At 44.1% G+C, this 22295-nt stretch overlaps 1 protein-coding gene across 2 annotated transcripts; it reads right to left on the bottom strand.

Moving 5' to 3' along the window:
• Positions 1-238: 238 nt before the first annotated feature.
• Positions 239-21542, bottom strand: olfm1b (olfactomedin 1b). 2 transcript variants are annotated; one of them, XM_035184282.2, is made up of 6 exons: positions 20901-21542; positions 12921-13070; positions 12054-12209; positions 9472-9691; positions 5087-5193; positions 239-2398 (listed from the first exon to the last, which is right to left on the bottom strand). In XM_035184282.2, the coding sequence occupies exons 1-6, from the start codon at positions 20964-20966 to the stop codon at positions 1724-1726; spliced, it is 1374 nt and encodes a 457-aa protein (XP_035040173.1). In that variant the 5' UTR covers positions 20967-21542; the 3' UTR covers positions 239-1723. The 2 variants fall into 2 exon arrangements, with proteins under 2 accessions (XP_035040173.1, XP_035040172.1); XM_035184281.2 differs by lacking the exon at positions 20901-21542 and adding an exon at positions 14480-15113.
• Between the last annotated feature and the right edge of the window lie 753 nt (positions 21543-22295).

Genomic DNA, 22295 nt, shown 5'->3' on the forward strand with positions numbered 1-22295 from the left:
GAGACGGCTCTGGTTTGCCTCGGCATTTGTTTAAAGATGAGAAGATAAGTATCTGCAGGTGTTTCATCCCGACGACTAAACCAAAGACGAGAGTGATCTCAATGAATGCAGCACAAAAGTCAGAATAAGAGCATTAATTCTGATGTAACAGTTCATGACTGTTCATATGCAGATCACCAAGTGCGCTGCCACATGGCAACTTTTTTCCTAAAGCTTTTTAAAGGCAACAATCCGTGTGTCAGATTTCTCTGTTTTATTGACACGAATCATTAACTATCTTATCTCAGATACAACACATGTCCAGCAAAGCGCAAAAAGAGTGGAAAGCTTTTGTCCTCAGCGAGGGTATACATTTAAACAGCATTATCCTTCAGTAGCAGTGGGGTGGGGGCGGGGGGGGGCACATGACATTGGACAGGATTATCCTCATACAATAAAAAAATTAAATAAAAAACCTCTTCCTACTACAGGCGCATGTTGTGAATTGAAGATAGGACGACCAGGTTCCCTGGATACAATGCTTATTATTACATTCTGTTTTTTCTTTTTTTTTTCTTCCTCTTCTTCTTCTTCGGAGAGATGCGAGTTGTGTTGATTCCTCCCACGCAGTCCAGATAAACAAATACAGAGAGGCAAAGCTCGATGCTAACATTTACAGTGATACGAGAAGGGTTGATCGCAAAGAAATAGAAAAACAGGAACTAAGTTTAAAGCCCAGAACCAATCCCAAAGGTATTGTACCCTGTTCTCCCCGCTCTCCCACCCCACAATTCTTTCTCCTTTTTTTTTTAATAGTATCACACAACAAAAGACATTCAGTAGAGCATACCGGAGTGATAGAAAACACTCATGCAAAGAAAGCCTTTTTCACACACAGTCACTAACACAGGAAAATCATCTTAAAGAACAGCGCTGTCAACAGTCAGTGCCTTCAGGTCTTTTACTGGATGTTGTTATTGTGGTTTCTCTCTTCTTTTTTAATTTGCTACTGTACTCGATTAAAAAACGATATGACAGACTGCGCCCGTTAGGCTATGGAGTCTCCTGACTAGAACCACCTTTCTGTCTCGCCCGTGCACGGGACCCTGGGGATCCTACAGTTTTATTACCAACAGTCTCTGTCTCCGGACCCCCAGCTCAGCCCACAAGTTCAGCCTGGAGGACTTCTGCAGAAAGACCCGGAGCCACGGGAGCGCACCTCGGTTGATGTTCCGTTATATAAAAAAAAAGGCGTGATGTTAATTCTTTTTTTTTTTTGGCATCTGTTCTTATTCTCTTACGTCTGATATATAGTCTACTTTTACAATCATGTTCTATGTGGCAAACAATTAAAGAGTTTCATTCCAAAATAAAACACCTCTAACAAAATGATGGCAGCTAGCTATTAAAATAAAGTCTACTATGGGTAACTTTAGTTTTTTTGTCTTTTATTTACAGTTTTGTCATCTATGACTTTGTGATATTAACTCATAAAGCTTTTTTTTTAATATAATCACATTTCGGAATGAAACCCTTCAATTTGAGTTTTTTTTTCAGTGTCATGTATATGCACATTCAATCCAGGTTGCATTCACTGTTGATTCAGTCTCTCAGTAAACGTTATTTAATTATAAATAGAATGGTCTCGCCATTGAGTCCTTTTCTATTGCAGATATATTTTTGTATATAGGGAGATCTCTACTCAGACAATATGTATTGACGGTTGTAATCCTTTTTTCCGTGGTTACAGTTCCTCCGAGCGGATGACGTGGAACAGCGTGACGTTGTAAAGGACCTGGTGGCCATTGTTCCAAGCATAGAGGGCACGGTCACGTGGGTTGTAGTCCAGCATGGAGATATGCGAGTACTTATTCTGGAAGGCAATGTCAATGTACTCGTAGGTAGAGGAGTTGGTGGAGTACGCATAATAGACCTTGGTGCCTCCTGAGTAGCCGTTGGTGACGTAGAGCGTGCCACAGATCATAAAAGACTCACCGGCACTCCTTTTCGGGTGGTTGGTGGTCCAGCTCTTGATGATCTGCAGCGTGCTGGGGTTTAGCTTGCTGAGGACGATGTTGCCGGCATTCTGGTTGGTGGCGTAGACGGCCCACAGCCCTCCCTCGTCCACCATGAGGTCAATGTCAGAGTGTCCGCCCCAGGCGTAGTGATACGCGTTATTGAAACCGGCATAGTCGAGCTGCCGGGACTTGCTGATGGAGGAGGTGCGGAAGTCGAACTTGATGATGACGTGGCTCTGGAACTTGTTGAAGTAGATGGAGCCGTTGTACACCACCTGACCTGTGCCTGACCACGGATGGGGCAGCCGGTGGGAGGTGAAGTTGTCCGACGTCATGAAATCCTGCATGGACTTGTACTCCCGCACAAAGCGGTTGTTGTGGTAGCCATCCATGTACCAGACCTAGACAATATGACAAGGGAAAGGAAATTAGCACAGAACCCTATAATCTTCATTCATCAGTTGTATAAAGATCACACGGAGAATAAATCAAATCACACAACAAACAAGCATTCCAATTAAGTTAGTGCTGAGATTTTCCTCGAAGAGCAGACGAAGCTGGGACCCAGCAGCTCCTGAACACAGTCAGGATGATAGACGCAGGGTGGCACGAGCCGGGCCCCGCAGGGATAACGCCCATCATTTCAGATAAAAGCCTGTCTCTGTTGCTTCGACCCAGCTTCCTGTTGGCCCCTGGTGCTGGTGGGCAGAGATGCTCTCATCCCGGAGCCGCTTGAGGCTGAAACACTTCCTGTGTCTCAGCGGGACTGAGAAACCTGAAGCCCCCATCCCCCCCCACCACACACCTTTGATTGACTTACAAAATAAATCACATCAAGGAAGCGGGTCTCGACGGGCCCAGAGAAAAAAAGAGCCAAGGTAAGGAAACCGAGAGATGAAACGAAGTGGAGCGGGCCTGTCTGCTCCCGTCAATTACACTCATTCTTTCTCTGCTGTTCTTTGATAACGCAGCACATCTTTTCATGTGTTCTGTTCGAAATGTATTAGTTTCTACAAAAAAAGTTGACTATTGTATGCTAAATATAACCTTAGCCAATTTTTCAAATATATATGCATTAAGAAGCCTGTGTTGTCGTGACATTTATCCTTCCAGACGCAAACTGCAAATTTGCACAGCTTCTGCACCGCATGCTGCTGCTTCTGAAGTTTCCGTCCTCTCTCCTCCCGTGCGACATCGTCCCTTATTAATGAGTCTCATAAAGGTGGTGCACCAACAGCATGTACACGCTTAGCAGCCAAATAAACCTTCTCTTTATTTCCGGCTGCCGATCTTCCTCGTCCGCAGGGCAGCTTCCTGTTAAAACCATATAGATTTATGCCCCCCAGCATTTCGGTTTTAATGTGTCTCAGTAATCAAAGCCGAGCCACTTATCGAGCCAACGGCAGCTGAGCTCCACAAAGAGAAAATCAGATGCAATCAGCTGATAAAAGGCCAGCAACCAATTAACAAAGACTGATTTTACAGGGATAATTGACCTTGGTCGTAGGAAAAAGTCAGCATCAACTCTAAAGTTTGGGTGATCTATAATTGTGTATGTAGTCTACATGCTGTCACAAACATTTTAGAAAATTCTAAAGATTAAAAATAACCTTTGCAACACCATCATAGCTGCAAATATTTGAGACACGTACATAAAAATAATGAGTTCTGAGCTAAAACATTACATTAACTGCTTTTTTGTGGACCAGCAGAGGATATGGAGGATTATTTATATATTTCCACAGTTTTTAATACCTTCTACCTAACACCCTGAGGTGCAATCATTTATCTGTATGTGATGCCTGTTTTAGTTTAGGAATATCTCTATACTAGAATTCCTCTTTTCTCCTAGTGATTTCCCTTTTTGATCTTTGCTATGTTATGTGTGAATGAACTGTCTAACCTGCTGAAAATAAGCTTGTTGTACTCTGCAATGACAATAAAGGTTATCGACCTCAGCTTTCTATTCCAGAGTTGCTGTATCCACTCAGTTTTAGTGTTTCTATTTTGAATTCTAACATTTCCTAGTGATCACAACATTGCTATATCCACCACTGCTGCTGGAAAACACACATCACGTGCTGTGTGTAGGGCACCAAGTGCTTGAGTGGGCATGATAACTTTCGAATAACCGTCGATCATATAAACATAATGATGAAGTATTTAAGTTCAGGGTAGAGCACAACTACAATAGGAACCATTGAAACCATTAAAGGCAATACAAGATAAACATAATTGCTTGAATTAAAATTTAAAAAATCAATAGTGTGGTTTCTGTGTGCACTTAAGGCATCTTAGGCAAGTTGAAACCTCGAGATGAAAGTTGTGCATTGCTTGCAGGTTCGTATATATATATATATAATAAAATACTTGAGGGAAACATTATGTTAGACAATGTTGATGTAACCAAGCTAAAGATCTTAGAACTAACAGAACAACCCAATAAAGTCCTGGTCACCGGCGTGATGCTGTGTCTGTGAACCTGTCAATTGTCTAGATACAGTCACTGCATATATGTCTGTATGATTTATGGCTGGAGAGTGGCAAAGTTCATGATGTGGAACCGCAGAATAACCTTACTCATCCGAAAACTGAACTTTCAGCTATCTGAACTTTTTATTGGCTGGTACCAGTTATTTCCTGGAGCCTTGACTTCACCATGAGGTTGCGGGTAACATCTCATCCGAGCAAACCAAGTAGCTTCCTTGTATTTCTCATCTATTTCTCCTTAGGTGTGTTTCCCAAAATGAGGGTTGCTATAGATCAACAGGGTTTGGTATTGTTTGAAATTTCCCAGAGCTCAATTATAATCCTGGTTGCAATGGAAAAGCCATACAACACCTATAGGAAAATGAGCAGGTTCTCTGAAAAATAACCAAACCTGCAATATGTAATGTTATCTCTTAACTGCCTCACATGAACTTTGCCTGAAAAAATTAAACTAAGAAAAACACAAAAGTAAATAAATCTGAGACTCACAAATATCAGAATAAAACATTGTCAGCTTCTGGTACCAATAGAAATGAATTCAAACTCACACGAGGAGTTGCCACCCACACTGTGTGATGACTGTGTGCAGCAGTACGTACCCGAGTGTCTCCTTCAGGTGCCAGAGGGTCAGTCATCCAGGATCCGAACCTGGATCCAGACGTCTTGATGGTGATGGGATCACTGATGCCCGTAAGTTTGCCGCATGCTGCAGAGAAAGAAGTGAAATGGGAACATCCAGTGCGACACCCATTTTCGTAGGGTCTTACTTTCATTTGACTTTAAATCAAAATGTGTTTGCCTGAGGGAGCTGATGTCCATGTTGTTGCTCCGCGTCTGCCTCTCTCTCTCTCTCTCTCTTTGCATGTATTGTACATCAGTTGCTTATTATTCCTTTCACACATGCTCGTGTCTGTTTCACTCTCGGTGTGAGAAAGAGGGAATAGGAAAGCGGGGAGCCTCTGTGTTTTCTACTTTTGTGTGCTGCTTGTAAGCTGCTTTCGTGTTAATTAGTGTTGACTGAGGTGTTAATGTGAATTTGACAAAACTAACGCCGGGCGCCGAGTCCCTCATGACTGAGAGCTGGTCGGACTAATGTACCCCGTCTAATGAGCGCAGGCAGAGACGAGAGGCACTATTTTACCAAACAAGAAGACCTCTCCTCACGGCCGCAGCACATCCACAGGCTGTTTTTCAGCCGGACAAAGGTCAATTAGATGATTTCAATGAGTTAATTTTTTCCCAATGAATGTAATGAATCGTTCTGATATGCTAATTTAAGGAGTGACACTGTGACGATGGCTCATTTTAGGAATTTCATTAGCGTCTTTTTCTGTGAAGCGCTGCATTCATTAACCGCTCACTGCTGCACTCCCCTCTCCTCTTCCTTTATAGCCACGATCATCGCTCTTCATCGCTGCAAAATGTCATTTTACTTTAGAATCATAAACCCAGAATTGCCTTTTGTTTCCCTCTGCGGGTCTCATTCAATTATCTGCCTTCATCTTCATTTCCTGAAATGTCTTTCACAATGAAACTTGTGCTTTTTTGATTGTTTTTTTTTTTTTGCCTATATGCCTGAGCGTGTGTGCGCCTCGGTGTGCAGCATATGTCGTGCCTGTAAGCGCGTGTGGGCATCGCACCTCGGCGGCGGGTGAGAGACAAACGCATGCCCACATGAGCAGCATCTACTATTTCTAGTAGGGGGGTTAAGTCCCTTACATAACCCTTAGTGGGATTAGAGAGTGCAGTAATACACTGCCCATTGATTTATTTATTTCTTTTCTCTATAATCATGCCTCTATCTTTAGATGACAGCTACTACAGCGGGCGGCCGGGGGAGCCTGCTGATGGATCCACAGTCTGGAGATGCACAGAGTCTAATCCCCCTCTGGCCTGAATTTGCCTGGTCCGACGCAGAGGGCAGAGCAAATGGAAAACCTAATGGGAACTGGAGCTGATAGAATTTAGCCATCAGCTTTAGATTTAGCTATAGAATAAATGCTCAACTGCTGAGGATGATGAATAGCTGTTTTTAAAGGATAATTTGGATTTATTGAAACGTCTTTCTGTTAGAGTTCTGGCTGTAACACACTGTGTTCGCCAAAGTTAGATTTCGGGAAAATAAACGTGAGCCATGAGACAAATATTATCTAACCCATTTTATACTGGTGGTGTCACATAATCCTTTCTACCATTCAGGACTCTGTAGTGACAGTTGGTGGGTTGTTTGTTCACTGATGATCAAATCTGATTAAAAAACACCCACATAACTGAGTCTAGAACATTTTCATGAATAGATAAACACTTTAAAATGTTTTTAAACTCACAATTGCCTTAATTAGTTATGACATTATACTGTATATAAAGATGGACGACATGTCCCCAAGAGTGAAGCCATACCATCTCGATCACTTCCTTATATAGAGTACATGGTTGTGACTTTTTAATGTAATAGAGATTTGAAAGCAAGTTTTCAGGGGCGTCATACCTACTCATCTCCTACTCTATTTCTGTCCCTGTATCACTTACTATTTACTTAAATGACCTTTTAACCTTTATTATTATACCTGTAACGTTATGGTCTGCAGAGGAAGTAGAAGGTGAGAAGAAGTGGTATCAGCGGGAGGCAGAGAGCTTTGTGTGCAGCTCTGACCTCCTGGTTCCATGCATCAGTATTTTGCTGTGAAGGGCCCTGGATTTGCCTAAAGCTGTCTGTGGCTGCTCGTTGCCCGGGCATGAGTCAGAGTGATTTATTTATTTGATTATTGCCCAGCAAGCTGGCATGTCCCCTTGATCGATGGCCATTGTGTCCCAGCAGCCGCCGGGCTGTTTGTCTCTCCGGCAGAAAACAGCTTGAAGGACAGCTCTGCAGGGACCCTAGTTACTCTCTTTCACTTTGCCCGCTCGCCTTCACTTTATCACTCTCTCTCCTCCCTCCCCTTGTACCACCCTCTATCACTTTCTCCACTCGCTCGATGTATTATTTAGTGTAAAAATTTCCCCTGCCCTCTGGATTTCCCCCAATTTTTTTGCTGTTGTTGTTCCGCCGATGGTAATGCGGCGGGTGACCTTCGCGAGTTTAATCTCAATAACGGCAGTGTACCCGAGTGTCTGTGGTCACTATGCATGAGTGCCTCTGCAGTCCTGTGGAGATGAAAGGGAGAGGTCCCTCTCTGTTCTGCCCGAGCTCGTCCCTCACTGGGTGACCTCGCCTTTATCTCGTCTGATCTCGCACACACACGCCGCACTTCCCCGCTCTGCTATCTCGGCCAGTCTGACCACAGTTGTGCAGAGTGGCATTGAACTGCGGCTGAAAACACTGACAGGTCTCCTGCAGGTATCGTGCACGACTGAAGTAATAACAAGCGGAGCTGAGATTAGGTGTCTGCTTTTTTTTTTTAACTCCTGTGTATTCAATTTAAATACAATCACTGCCACTCGACTGGTGCTCCCAAAAAGAACAGTATGCAAAAAGCTCCTTCCCAATTTCTTGCTGTCATCGCACGCTGTGAGTAATTTGAAACAGGGACACAACATACCCGCGATGTGCGGCTTGTAAGTGTCAGCAATATATCTTAGTCACTGTCGTGTGGGTGTGCATCTATTAGCACTGTGGGCTGTGACAGAGGTGTGAAGGCACTGAGACAGGGGCTAAAAGCAAAGATAGGACTGCGATGGGAACTTGCAAGTCTAGGACGCTCTCTTCTTCTGAGTTTGTGTGTGGAAATGCGTTAAATGCTTAAAGCTGGGGTTGGTATTCCTGGAAAAAGTATACATCCCGACCCCTCCCATTGGCCCTGTTGTCAAAGCTACGCCCCCTAAAACACATAAACGACCACTGCCTGACTGCAAGAAGACGACATTTCCGCGACTGGCTCTCGTCTCTGCTTCAGTGGCTTGTGTCTCTCTGGCTTGTGAAGACTCTGGTCATGCGCGGTGAGAGCACAGGTAGGGTTTGCGCAACCAGGCCGTTCGGTTAGTGACAGACAGGTACGCCAGCCAATCGTTTCATTCGGTCTGATTGGTCGTGTTTATTACAGGCCTGCAAGGGGCCACAGATACCTGCGTTTTTTCCTTTTCTTTTCAGCTGACTTTAATTATTGATGCTAGCAATACGTGAAGAGGATTTCCACAAATATAAGACTTTCAAAAACAATTTACCGACCCTTCCTTTAAGGCCTAATCATGTATTTTAATATCCCACTAATAGCATCACAGGAGGCGAGTGTTAAATGTAGATTCATGCCGCGCAAATACAAAATGAACAAGCGGGCATTGCAGAACTCCCACTAATAATATAATTCATTATCGATTCCTCTTGCAATTCATGACACATTCAACAACTTGTTAAAAAATTGTTAATTCAAATCTAACATTTCCAGAGCCCGAGGCAGGCTTTTCAAATAGCTTATTTTGTCTGATCAATAGTGCACAAGGTTTTTAATTTGCAATGATGCAAAACAGAAACAGAGAAAGGCAGCGATTTGTCACATCTGAGGTGCTAGAACCCAGAATGACTGTTCGGCTGTTTGATGGATAAATGGCTCAGAACAATTTAAGCCATTATGAAAATTGGTGCTGACTGGTTTTCTGTCAAATGACCAGTGGTTTCAGCCCAAGTTTCTTTTTGATTTGCAGGAAGAATGTACAGTTAATAAGGAAGTTAACAGGGCGTAACTCCAATTCTATGAGTGCATGCATGGATTTCATTATGTGTTTTCCTTGACAGTGTAAGAGGAAACAAACAGCAAAGGCCCACAGTGTGCAACCACATATGAAACAGTGTAAATAATCAGCATTAGCCTGTGTATTATGTATTTCAGTGTTGGATCATTACAGACGCACATAATGTTTGTGTCATGTGAGTTTGCCTGAGGCTCTCTTCTCTGGCCAGTCACAACATACTGCGTGTCAGTGGGAGTGTTGTCGTGCATGCATGTATGTGTCTGAAGCATGGTGTGTGCCAACAGCTTTCTTTGCCTACCTAATTTTTGCATGCATGCTCGGAGTCTCTCCTCAAGATTTGACACTCTGTTGTGGAGCTCCTCGTAGTCATAGGCCCCCATCTCCTCCTGAAGTTCGTTTAGAACTGACGTCAGATTCTGGACCTCCTCCTTAAACTGCAATACCAATTTGGCATCGGCCTTGTACTCCTCCAACACTGGTATCAACGGTCTAAGCTCCTCCATTTTCGCTTTTATGGCCTGAAAGGATTAGAATAAGCTCGGTTGAGTGTCATGCCCAACATAAAAGAGTCCTGCTGTCCGTAAAAGAAAAGGAAAAAAAAAAAAACACCTGTCTGACCTGACTACTCTGACTCTACCCTGCCTCTCCACTGACATGAAGACCCCCTGTTTGTGTCCATGTTCGGTGTTTGTGTGTGTGGGATAGAAAGAGAAAGAAAAACTGTGTTTTGTCTGTGCAAGTGTGTGTCTGAGCAAACAAACCCGGAGAATACTCTCCACCCGCCTGGAGGACGAGCAGAGCGGAGCGGCTCCGTCCCGGCAGTGACCAGCCGTTTTTAAAAAGCAAGCCCTCGGTACACCGACAACAATTGGGAAAGCTCTTTATTGGTCATCATCGTTTAAAATGCAACATCGTATTAAGGGTTACATGCTTTTACATGTCACACACAACAAAGTGTCTCGAATTTTTACGTCTATAGTTTTACGCAGAGATTTGTTGAGTAACCAAATATGCATAGACAAAAGCCAAAGAAAATAAAATGCATAACAGCAATTGATAATAATAATAATAATAATAATTGTAATAATAATAATAATAAATGTCTTTACTTTTGAAAAAAGCTTTTAGATGGAAAACTTTAACAGCAGTAACATGCAGGAAGAGATCAGTGGTGGGTTGATTTGGGAGAGGGGTGGGGTTTCTTAGTCTTAATGGTGCTAAATTAACTGTTTGATGCCCAAATGCTCTCAGTACTGTGGCCCAGCTCAGGGGGAATCTGGAATTGACCTGCCTCTTCTTCCCTGTGGCTCTCTTTACTTGTCTTAAAGTTAGCCCTGCAAGCAAGAAAACGACACAACTGTTGACAGGGACTTGAGCTTGCTAACCTATCTAACACACAAACAAACGCACACACACTTCGTATATGGCAGAATACAGAATACTTCACACATGCACTGGAGGTGGGTGCAAGAGGTTTTTGAGCATGCACATGATGGTGGGATCACACAAATGTATTGGTGCAGATATAAATGATACAAACATTGAAGATGCATTTGATTGAGTGTTAAAAGTAAGAATATAGGTACAAATAAATAATGCATTTGTGTAAGTGGCTGCAAACAGGGCTGGGTATCAAGTTGTCCAAACTATTCTTGTAGCAGAGTCACAAAATCTTTAAATTTCATCATTTTATCAACCTTGTTTGAAAAAATAGTCACTGATTATCTCATCAAAAATTATCTGAGATTTCGAGAATAATATTACAAGAAAGAAAGTCGTAAATCTATGAGAATAAAGTGTGTAAAGTGTGTTTTTACTTGGGGAATATCAGATCAGTCACACATTTCTAAAAATGAGGAATGAGGAGCATCTCGTTAGTTTTACTTTGGTATAAATTTCAACAACAAAAAAAATTGTTGCATCTTTTTGCTCATCAGCACCACATTATAATAAGTACCAGGACTGTGTTGGAAACTGATGGCAGATTACAGACTTGGAGGAAACTGAGTCTTGTGGAGGAGAAAATGTTCGGTAGTGGCCAGCTGAAACCTGAATGCTATTCAAAGAGGTTTCGTAGTGTCTCAACAAACAATGAGATTAGTAGGAAGGAGTGGAACTCACATAAGCATGAGTTTGAAAAAGGTTCCTTATTCTCATAACATGACTTTCTTTCTCGTAAAGGTACGACGTTCTTCTTAATGGCGACTATATTCTCGTAACCTTATGATATTCTCAAAATCTCAGAATTTGTGTGTGTTGTGTGATAGCCAAAGAAGGTTATCTGCATTTTACTTCTAGGTATCTGAGACAACAATCTGTATCTTAATGAACAATAAAAGATACAGATTAGTTATCTGCAGCCCTACTTACATGCTAAAGGACATTAAAAAGGAGGTAAAAGTTAAATTTCACTCAATACCCTGGCCTGCTTGCATAGGATTTGTTTCAATTGAACAGTAAACCCTCCAAGAAAAATTCCTTGTTATACTAACATGCATGTGTTTCCCATGTGCAGAGATTTGAGTGCCACTGTACAACCAGTATGTGGTGAAACATGAACATATAAATGTGTTTTATTAAATCTTATTTGACAGTTCATTAAGGATTCTATCACATGTTTTTTAAATGAGTCAGTGAGGAATTATAATGTGAACTCTTGCAGTTGAGTTTATACATCCAATCATTTACTGTCTTTAATTATGTATTCATTATGGGTTTCTTGATGTGTGGTATGGAGCTTTAGATAAATCTGTACAATCTCTACATTGGGAACACATGAGCACAAAATGGATAAGACTGCGTGTGACGGGCGACAGAGCAGCTGTGGATGACTTGAACTGAATGGCGGTTGGGTCGATGGCTGGACATATGGCTACGTACCTTATATTGCTTGGCGATGTTCTGCTTGTGGTTCTCCTCCACCTGCCTGAACTTGGTCTCCAGACCTCGGAGCTGGACCTCCATCTTCTCCACGTACTGCAGGTCCCTCTGGGTCCGCTGGTCCAGCACTTGGATGGACTGGGTCATGTTCTGGACCTGGGGTTCCATATGGACACATCAGTCAGATGTATTTCAATAAATCATGACGCACAAGGAGAAATAAGCAATGGATGTAAAGAAAATTCAACTCCCAATGTGTTATTTTGTCTCGACATTCTCTTCTTGGAGATTCCCAAACTCTGACATCAGGTCAATTAGACAGCAGCCTCCGACACATGGTGCCAATGTAGAGGGCAACACTGTTAAGACATTTGCTTTCTCCAAAACTCCATGATCTTGGCTCATCAGCCATTTATTCAAAAGAAATCTGTTCATGTCTGAGCTGGTCCACATTGTGTTGGGACATTCTCACCTTTTAATGGGAAGCATTTTGTCATAAATATGCTCAAAATGTTCCTCCTGTATAAATGAGGTGGTGTTAGCTTTCAGTCCCTGGGTGTTGAGCTGGGTTGCATCATTAGAAGTGTTGCTCTGGATAAGTGCAGCACAATAGAAACTCAGAGTGTCGGTGTATAGCTGCCTCCCATGACGCCTGTTGGGTTTCCAGGGAGCTCATTAGAGCTTTATTTCTATTCTTGTCCAACGGGCAGAGGTGATTGGGGGACCACAAACATGGCTTAACCTAAATGTGTGTCTCTGTCTTTGCGTGTCGAGAAGACAAAAAGGAGTAAAGGTGGTGTCTGTGTGCTTTGTATGACTTTGATGGGCGGGGTCATGCGTTTGCTGAAAGGTTAAGCTGCGTTTTACCTTCTCTAACAGCTGCCTCAGTTGTTTGGTGCGGGCATCCCGTGAGCACATGGACTGCTGGGGCGCCACCACCGTGCAGACACACCTCCCCTCGCTATCCTGGGCTGAACTGTACACCTGCCACGATTCCTCTGGGTTTGCTGGCAACACCTGAGGACGAAGGAGCGGAGAAAGGGAGAAACACGGGCGGATGAACAGAGGAGCTGGAGGACAGTGGAACAAAGCATAGAATGAAAGAAAAAAGACAAGGTTGGCACCTTCCTGTGTTTGTCCGTGACACTTTTAAGCCCAAGGTGTTTTGAGTGTGTTGGGCCAGTTTATTGCTAAAGCTGTATTGTGATATATTTATCACCATCTGGACGCCACAAACCACCAGGCTCCACCCGTTCTGCACCAGCCTACTGTATATTTTAAAGCCACACAAAGGGAAGATGCAGCCAATCAAGACGGCTGAAGCTACTCCATTATTCAGTGGGGTTTGTGTGTGTGTGCGTGTGAAAGCTCAGAGCGTGAAGTGTTTGACTTGAGTTTTTTTTCCTCCCCTCGAGACACAACTCCAGTTACTGATTAGATAAGACTTATGTGTAGGTGACTTTGACAAAGATCCTCCCTGCATCAGCAATAACAGTATTGTATAGACCAGACCTGCAGATTGATTCAATTAGCGAGAAGGACTTGACTTCACAGAATCCAAAAAAAGGAGCAATCACAGTGTCTGTTAGTCAGCGGCACAGATTCCTTCCAGAGGATGTGCTGACGAGATGAAGAAAATCACTGTCAGGGATCTGTCTCTGAAATACCTGGTCGGTGCTGTCACACAGACAGTGATCAAATAAAACCCCTCAAAACCTACTGATGTAAGAAAGAAAACTTGAATTTTCTCTAAAGAAAATCCTGGAATAAACCTAATTCGTCCAGGATAGATCACTTTTCTGAATCCTCTCCTTTTACTTCTCTATTTAAGGACTTGCCCTCAGCATCCATTGTTCCAGATTCCACTGCTCTAACCTCTTGACAGACAGAGCGCTCCTAAAATTATCCTGGCACAGACCTAGCTCCACATAATCTGATGCAAAAGAAAATCCTGACAACGCTACCTCAGCTTTGATCTTCTCTCATTCACCAGTGAAGAAAAGGAAGGAACGAGGACTCCCTGCTGTTCCGTGGGGTTAAAAATAACCCTGCTTTGAAATTTGTTACGTCAACCCCCCCAATATCCTACAACTTGATATTATTCATATCAATGCCAGGAAAGAAAATTAAGCAACAGATAAGTTTCCACTTAGTGCAGGGTAGCGACAGGGACTGTGGCAGCTGGAGCAACATCAGAAAGCAGGAGTGAGATTTCTATGATGCGTCTCCAAGTCGCTTTTACTTTTACGCATCACGCTGACAGGATTTCTCCTCTGAAGTGTGAATCAAACGCACTCAAAATCGCTCTTAGGCTGCCTATACTTGAACTGCAGCTTATTAGGTTGCAACAGTCGACATTCATTCAGGAAATAATGTGTCAAGAAGAGCCAAATCCGCAGGAAATAATGCGTAATTTGCGCACTTACTCCTGTGCTCCGGTCAGGATATCCACCCTGCGCCGCCGTGAGCTTGGTGGTGTTGAGCCCCACCAGAGAGGGGAGGGTCTGCGACATCCAGTTGGTGATCATCGCCATGGTGCTGAGCACGACGCCGATCTTCAGCAAAGGCACCGACATCTTTGCGCGCTGCTTCCCTTAGACTTTTTATTTGTAATTTTTTTTAAGCCTTCTTCATTCTACAGACTCCAGCGAGGAACCGGGGAGGCGGCGGGTCATGTTGCCCAGAGCGGCTGGCTGTTTCACCCGGGACTCCGGCTCGGCTGGTCTTTTTTTGGACATCTCCCAACGAAGCCCTGGCGGCGAACGAGTCGGACGCGCGGTGGATACGACCGAAACTGGGAAGGTCGGGACGGAGAAGGAGCTGCGGCGGCGGCACCGGATCCAGCGCAGTGGAGGATGGAAGAAAGAAGATAAAACCAAAGCTGGATGCGTCCTCCGGATAGCTCCTCTGCCTGCTTTGTCCCACACACGCACACTGCTGCCTCTCCTCCTCACCGTTACTATTTCGTTCACGCCCGACGGCCCGCCTCCTGCCTTGGTGCGCGCTGTGATTAAGTGCCACCGACTACACGCACGGGCTCCTCCAAATGGGTGAGAGCAGGAAGGAGGAGGTACTACGGATCTATGTATATCTCCAGACGCAATGATGTCAGCCAGGTTGGGGTCCGGTCATGGAAATATGACGAATTGCGCCCGTAGGTGCGCGCCACGACACTGGCCGTGCCCGGAGGAAATGACAATGACACTGACGCTGAGGAATTATTTCTCCCAGACAGTGACATTTATATCTCCTTTGCCCCCCCAGAAGATGAGGGGGCTCTCTGTGTGCACCTGCACGGTGGAACTGCCCCCACTTATTTCAACCAAAGATTAAATAAATGTGAAAATGAACCCAAAACACTTGCGCAAAATATGTCGCGTCGCAGTGGCGCACGGTGCGGTGTCAGGGCGCAGAAATGATTCCATGTTTTATTGATGGAGCAGAGTCCTGGGGACCATCAGCTCCAAACGAGGATGGAGCTTTTCATTCGTGGGACTCTGGCGCCATCGTGTAGCCACAAATGGCATTGCAGAAACCAGAGGGGGAGGGAGGGTTTATAATGGCAGGAGGAGGAGTAGGAGGAGGAGATTTATTTTAAATACCCAATTAAAAAAAGTACTCGTTAATGTTGATTAACTTTTCAGAGGCGTATATATTTTAAATGTCTATGCAGGGAATTTACAGCCACTTCCACTCAAAACATTCCAGTGGCATTAGGTTCAGATGATTTGGTGCATATTTAGAATTAGAACAAGTAGTTTATTTTGACAGGACAAATGGAAATGACAATTAATTCTGTGCAATCCAAAGACTAAAGTACAATCCTGTCACACTGTTTATATTCTGTTTGCACAATTTCTATTCGATTTTTTACATTTCCTTGTGTTCATATTGCATGTTAAATTATTTATTACTTTTACTGATATCTGTTTTTTTGACTTTCCCTCAATTTTCTTCTGCAACAGAGCCAATTTCCCAGATGTGTGACTAATACAAAGTTATGTTATCTCTTTTATCTTGTCAAATAAGGTCTGTACTGCGGTATTTTTTAACTACTGACTCCAGACCAGTGGTGGAAACAATAGAATCAACCTAAATTACAGTATTAACCAGATCTGCATGATCGCCTTTTAAAACCGAAAGTAAAAACTGAACTTTTCTCCGCTTCCATTCACTGAGCATCACCTGAAACTGTATTGAGCCACTTTGAAAACCTGTGGTTCACACTCCTGGATATATAGAGATATATAGACCTTATAAATTGTAGTATATAAGACCTTAATCTTGTAAAACTAATAAAGTCTGGATTTATCTTAGCTTATCTGACCAGAGCCCAAGTTCTCCATGAACAGGCCTGTGGACAAACATTCCAACCCAGGGGCTAAAATTGCACCACTGCATGATACATGAGCTCCCCAGAATAGTGAGAGTGGCTCTTGCATCCACAGTTATTTCTGTCAGCACCATAATGGATTTTTCTTGTAAACTCAAAAGATGGAGGCAAAGTTCGAGCTCTCTGCACCTCCCTCGCTCTTGTCTCTGCCACTTCTTCATGACCTTTGAGGTGCAGAGCTCACTGTGTTGACGCCTCGCACAGATTAGAGTGAGGCATCAGTGGGGTCAGCTCGCTGCTGTGCACTGCTCGGCACAGCGCTCTCTAATGACACAGATACGACTCAAGTCTTCCATGAGCCCCGCAGCGGCAGACCCCCCCGTTCAGTTTTAACGATGGTGATGGAAATCATCTGAGGTTTTGGGTCCCTGCCTCTCATATCAAGTGCTCGGGGTTTTTACAACGGCAGCATCAGGAGGGACGCCACAGGTGCAGCGATAAAAGAGGATTAATCCATGACTCATCCAGTTATCAGCCTGCCACCTACTGGATTTATCAAGAGTGATTTATACAGAGATTATACATTAAAAGGTTTTTATTAGAACTGTACTCCACTGGCGGAAGGATTGAAGAAGTGGGGATTTATCATTAGACACATTTATATTCGGATATTAACCAGATTAAGTGAACAGTCTGAATTAATGTAATCACCTTTTTCTGATTACCTTCATCTCAATAAGGTCATACTCAGTATAAGCAACAATTTAGACATGTTGATTATTCTGACCTTAATCACTACGCATTGGAGATTTCACAGCATTCTGCGCCATCGACAGTTACCAAGTAGTAGAATGTAACATTGATGTGAGTCAGACTGTGGTCTGTGGCACGTACACCTGATTATGAATATAATATTCTATTAGCAACTCATGTAAACACCATAATCAAGATAATGTCTTATTCAAAGCAATGTAAACAGTCTGTCTACGAGATTTCAAGTTTTCAGACTACAGCGACACCTGCGCAATGATCAGTGATGCTGTGTGTAAATAAGATTGTCAGATCTGTTGATTTTTACCTCCACCTTTATTTTTTCACCGTCTGTTTGTTGGTTAGTTAACAGGAATACGGAAAAACTAGATTATTAGCACAATAACTTTGTGGAAAGATGAATGTATATGTAGTTATGGGTCAGGGGAGAATCTGTGAAGTGGATTCAGACATTTCATTCACTTTCCTTCGCATTGTGAGATTATCTGCGACATTTTCCAGTATTACGCTTGATGAAAGAAATCAGACATGTTTAGGGGACTGATATTTATTAGTGTGTGAAATTTGGTGCATATTCATGATCTTGTGGATTTAATTGGGGTTTCACAAGAGGATTGTTGGTCCTTGGTTGAGGTATACGCTGTCTTAGTGGGATTCTAGTTGGTTTATGTGTTAGCAGGATCACACAGAAACTACTGAACTGATTTCAACCAGACTTGGTGGAGGGAAGAACTGATTATTTTGGTGCGCATGCCGATTAAGGAGTAGATCCAGGACCTTTCAACAATCCTGTGTAGGATTGTTCGGCCTTGGGAGGGGAGGCAAACGCTCGCCTTTGTGCCATTCTCGTAGGCCAATAAGAACGTTGCCTGAGGTGTTGTGCTGCATAGGGGTTGCATTGATGTTATTTTCACTTTGCAATAAGAGGCGCAAATTACGGTTTAACTGGTGCAGATGTGGAGGGATAAGCAGGCACATATTATAAGAGGAGCCAGTGTAATACAAATGAGCAGTTACCATCTAACGAATTGCAACATTAAGGCTTCACAGACGTAGCGTTTCTGGCTGTTATGCTGTTTTGCATTATGGAGAACAGGTGTCTGTGTGCACACACTGTGATAACCAAACAGAAACGCTCAGTATACAATGTGGTAAGAGCTCAGTGAAAAATCACTTTTCCAGCCTGCAAGTGCACAACAAAATGCACTGTGTCTCCACCTACTCCACTTCTGCTCTCCCTCTCTCCCTCCTGCTCCATCGCTCAACCAGCCATACTGAATAATAAATAGCTTCAACCCCAGCTGCCACTCACACCATGCACATTGCAATTCAGCTCAACTCCATCTCAGGTTCTAACATAAAACCAGATTGATTCCTTTTTTACCCCCCCTCGTCTTATACATTAAAAATCCTTATCCGTTTCAAATCGCTCCCTTGCTGAACCCCTTGGTATACATGCTTGCGTAACAAAGACACGTTGGCAAAGTTGTCTTGTGTAAATTAGGAGGCTGGGCACATTTCTTTTGTGTAAAAATCCACATATACTGACTTGTGCGTGCATGCAAATTTAAAGCTGTACCCTAAGCAGATGTTGTGCAGGATCCCTGTGCAAGGTTGGTGTTTGCAGGATTTGTTATGATATGTAGGTTGCATGGTGTCAAAGGGGCGGCTGTATAGCGGCGCCATCTGTTTGGCGAGGTGTCGGTGAGATGCTTTCGGATGCGGGCCTGCAGCCACGGGGGGAGCCGCTAGGTGAGGAACAGATGCCACTCTGGCTGCTTACTATTCTCTCTCTCTCTCTGTGTGTGAACGCCAGGCAAATCCCACAAGAAGCGTGGACAGAGGTGAGCGAATGTGGGCAGAATCGAAGAGGAGAGACCGAGCTACTAATCAGGCGTCTCCCTCCTCCCTCAGCCCAGATGTTGGAGGGAGAGAGCCGCAGCTGCCCGACAGCGTCTGAAAGCAAGCCTTCAGTGGCATGGTGCTTAATGTGGTCATTAGGAGGATGTTATTGTTCAGCGTAAAAAGGTTGGAGCTATTCTGCCTGGGTGGCTCTTTATTTCCCTTCCTGATGAGTAATCTGGCAATAAATGGCTCTCTACAGTTCTGTGTCCAGATAACACCTCTCACTTTTCTTTTTTTTTTTATTCAAGCAGCGGCGGGATGTGCAGAGGCCTGGTCTTCCCACAGTGAAATGGATTGTGGGATTGTGTAGCAGGGGCGGTATAAATAGAGCCTGTCAGCGTTGTCCTGTGTTTCTGTTCGGGAAGGGAGCAGACAGGCGAGCTGTGGACTAATATCGACTTACCTTCAAGCAGACGACACACACTCGGAGGCCATCAGAGGAAGACTTTACACTGTGACACGGGCCCTGACCTGCACTGTGCAGGACCCCGGAACCCAAAATGTAGCACCTTCTCTTCCCAATATCCCCCGACTGATGGCTCCCATCAATCAGTGCAAATAGCCCCATTGTGCCATTGTGTCAGCATTTTTTTTTTTGCTGTGCACATCCAGTTCACATTATAGGCCGCTGCAGTCAGTGTCATCGTTGTGAGGGGGGGGGGTGTAAAATAACACCGGCAATAACCGCGTGTAAGGTTACAGCTTTGATCACTTTACAAATCAAATTCCACCACAAGCGTCAAAGCCAAGCTGTTGCGCCATGAATAAAAAATGCCAGCTCGGCCCCCGCGCGCTGACATCCCTCATAAATTTTCGGGAAATCAATGGCTTGGCATATTTCTGTCAAGGCAATATTACATCAATATTGTTCTAACACGCTTTGGTTATCAGGGCCGGGCAGGGTTTTGCTGCTGCAACCTACTTCCACCAACACAAATTTATTGAGTGTGTCACTTGGAGTAGAGAGTATATCACGGCCACGCTGGGGGAAACAGGGAATACTTTATTGATAGTACCTCAGAGGCCCATTTGATTTTTTTGATTTTATTTAGTTTTAGCCTCCAATTACCAACAGCAATTGGATTCACGCAAGCGCGAAGCCTGTGAAATATGACTGTTCTTGCAAAAGGTAATTAAAACATCAGATGCTGCAACCCACTGGTAGCAGGGGCCTTGGGATAAATAAACCCTTCCTCTACATCCTCTCCTGTTTTGTGAGGATCCATGAAGCCAAAAAAAGTTTAATGCAGCGGTAACTATTACAGCAAATGGTCCCAATAAAGGAGGCGTTTTATCAGCCCAATGAATGTGTTTACAACTGAGCTGTGCTGCTTTTCACATTGCTGCACTAAATGTTCTCCAAGTCAGACTGTGGTCACTGGGCATGCTCTGCACAGCATCACCCCTCAGTCAGACACTGCGTTTGGGTCGTGGAGAGCAGCGCAGCCCCATCATCTGCACCAACACTGGCCTCTGCAGACACAGTGCACGAGAATGACCTGCTCCTCGGTGATCGGAGTGACACTGATTGACTCATTGTGCGAGATCTCCACCAATGTGACAGCCGTGGAGAGCCCTGGGTTGAGGAGGAGGGAGGAGGGATCATCTGGATCTCTCCTCGCCCGTCAAGCACAATGCATCCCCGCCATGTAATCCCACCCGTTAATCCGGTTAAGCGTGGTGGAGGGCTAATTCACCGGGGCTCTTTTATACCGAGGTAAACTGGTCACATCTCTAAACGGATCTGGAGCCAATTAACTGCGGATTGGAAGGGTGGAAAATGGCGTTTGACAGATAGAATGAGTAATACGAATAGTGATAATAACAGTGAGACCTACTTGGGTGAGTTCTGTGCCCATGAAGATGAGGAGGATGAGAGTCAGGAGCTTGCTCGAAGGCTGCATCTCTTGCCTCCGGTGTGTGTGGACCACGCAGCGGTCTCACATGCAGATCGAGTCCCCCCTTCGCGTCCCCCCGCTCGGCGCAGCGGTCCCTCGTCCTCCCCGGCTCTCTCTCTCTCTCTCTGTCTCTGTGGGTTTGCGCTGGAAGTCTCTTCTTCTTCTTCTTTCTTTATTTATCAGACGGCGATTATTTTATCCCTGCAGCAGAGAGCGACAGATCTGCTTCACGGAATCGTCTCGGAGCACATTCATTGCACATCGGGAGCCCGTCCTTCGGTGCTGCCTCTCCCCTCCTCCTCTTCCACCACCACCTCCTCCTCCTCCTCCTCCTCCTCTGTGCCGTCTCCTCCGATGCCGCGCTCGGTGATGCTGCTCTGTCGCTGCGACCGGACCGTGGATGTGGGCATGAACATGGGGCTCTCCGGTGCTCAGGTCACGGCGGGACACGGTGGGGTACGCGGCGGGGAAACCTGCACTCTGGATGCCGCGCTGAAGTTGAAGCTCCCCGCCTGAAGCTGCCGGAGAAGCTGTGGATGGGAAAAGACACGAGTGACGGAGCTGGTGGTGCTGAAACGGAAGTTACATAGCGGGGAGAGGGAGATTTAAACTGGCGAGGACACAGGAGAGCAGCTGTCCAACCCATTGTCTGTCTTTATAATATAGGGAAAACAACGCTGTTACCCACTCAACAAATAATCTTTATTCATAGAAACAAATCAGTCAATCTTTTCTTGGCAGAATAAAAAAGTATAAAAAATATAAAGGGCCCTTTCTAGGGTTAAGAAAACAACAATTTGTACAATTTGTAGAAGAAACACTACTAGGATTATTTTATATTCAGTTTCTGCCAATTGATCCATTTCAGCTAAATCTTACACACTCAACCTTTAATGTAAACATGCCAGACTCCCATTCTAGTCTTTAACTTATATATGTTTCTGAGCAGCAGTCGGCGCAGTGGCTTGTCAGTTAGTGTATGATGGCAATTCATATTAAAAATAACAGAAACTGAATCTGAAAAAGCTTGGGATTCACAATTAATAAACAGAGGCAGAAATGTACATTAAACATTAGAGTGAATTGAGAAAACATTCAGGATTATTTGTATTGCTTTATTTAACATTGGAAAATCTAGATGTGTTTCATTGATTTCTCTGAGAATAAGTCATGGATGGAGAAATTCGGCATTTTTATTTGAATGCTATTTAGTGCAGATCCAAATAAGAACTTTAATAACTCATATACATGATATAGTCCACTATATAGTGAGATACCCTACATAGGGGACTATGTTTCCCACAATGCATCGTGAAAGGTAGTGTACAACCGATG

This window comes from Hippoglossus stenolepis, chromosome 18 (genome assembly GCF_022539355.2).
Source record: "Hippoglossus stenolepis isolate QCI-W04-F060 chromosome 18, HSTE1.2, whole genome shotgun sequence".
Classification (NCBI taxonomy): Eukaryota; Metazoa; Chordata; class Actinopteri; order Pleuronectiformes; family Pleuronectidae; genus Hippoglossus; species Hippoglossus stenolepis.

Excerpts from the sequence above, each read along its gene's own strand:
- olfm1b (XM_035184281.2), bottom strand. The coding sequence starts at position 14,629 with ATGTCGGTGCCTTTGCTGAAGATCGGCGTCGTGCTCAGCACCATGGCG. Across the intron at positions 12,210-12,920 it reads TGAGGCAGCTGTTAGAGAAG|GTCCAGAACATGACCCAGTC; the intron begins GTAAAACGCAGC and ends ATGGAACCCCAG. Across the intron at positions 5,194-9,471 it reads AGCATGCATGCAAAAATTAG|CATGCGGCAAACTTACGGGC; the intron begins GTAGGCAAAGAA and ends CTTTCTCTGCAG.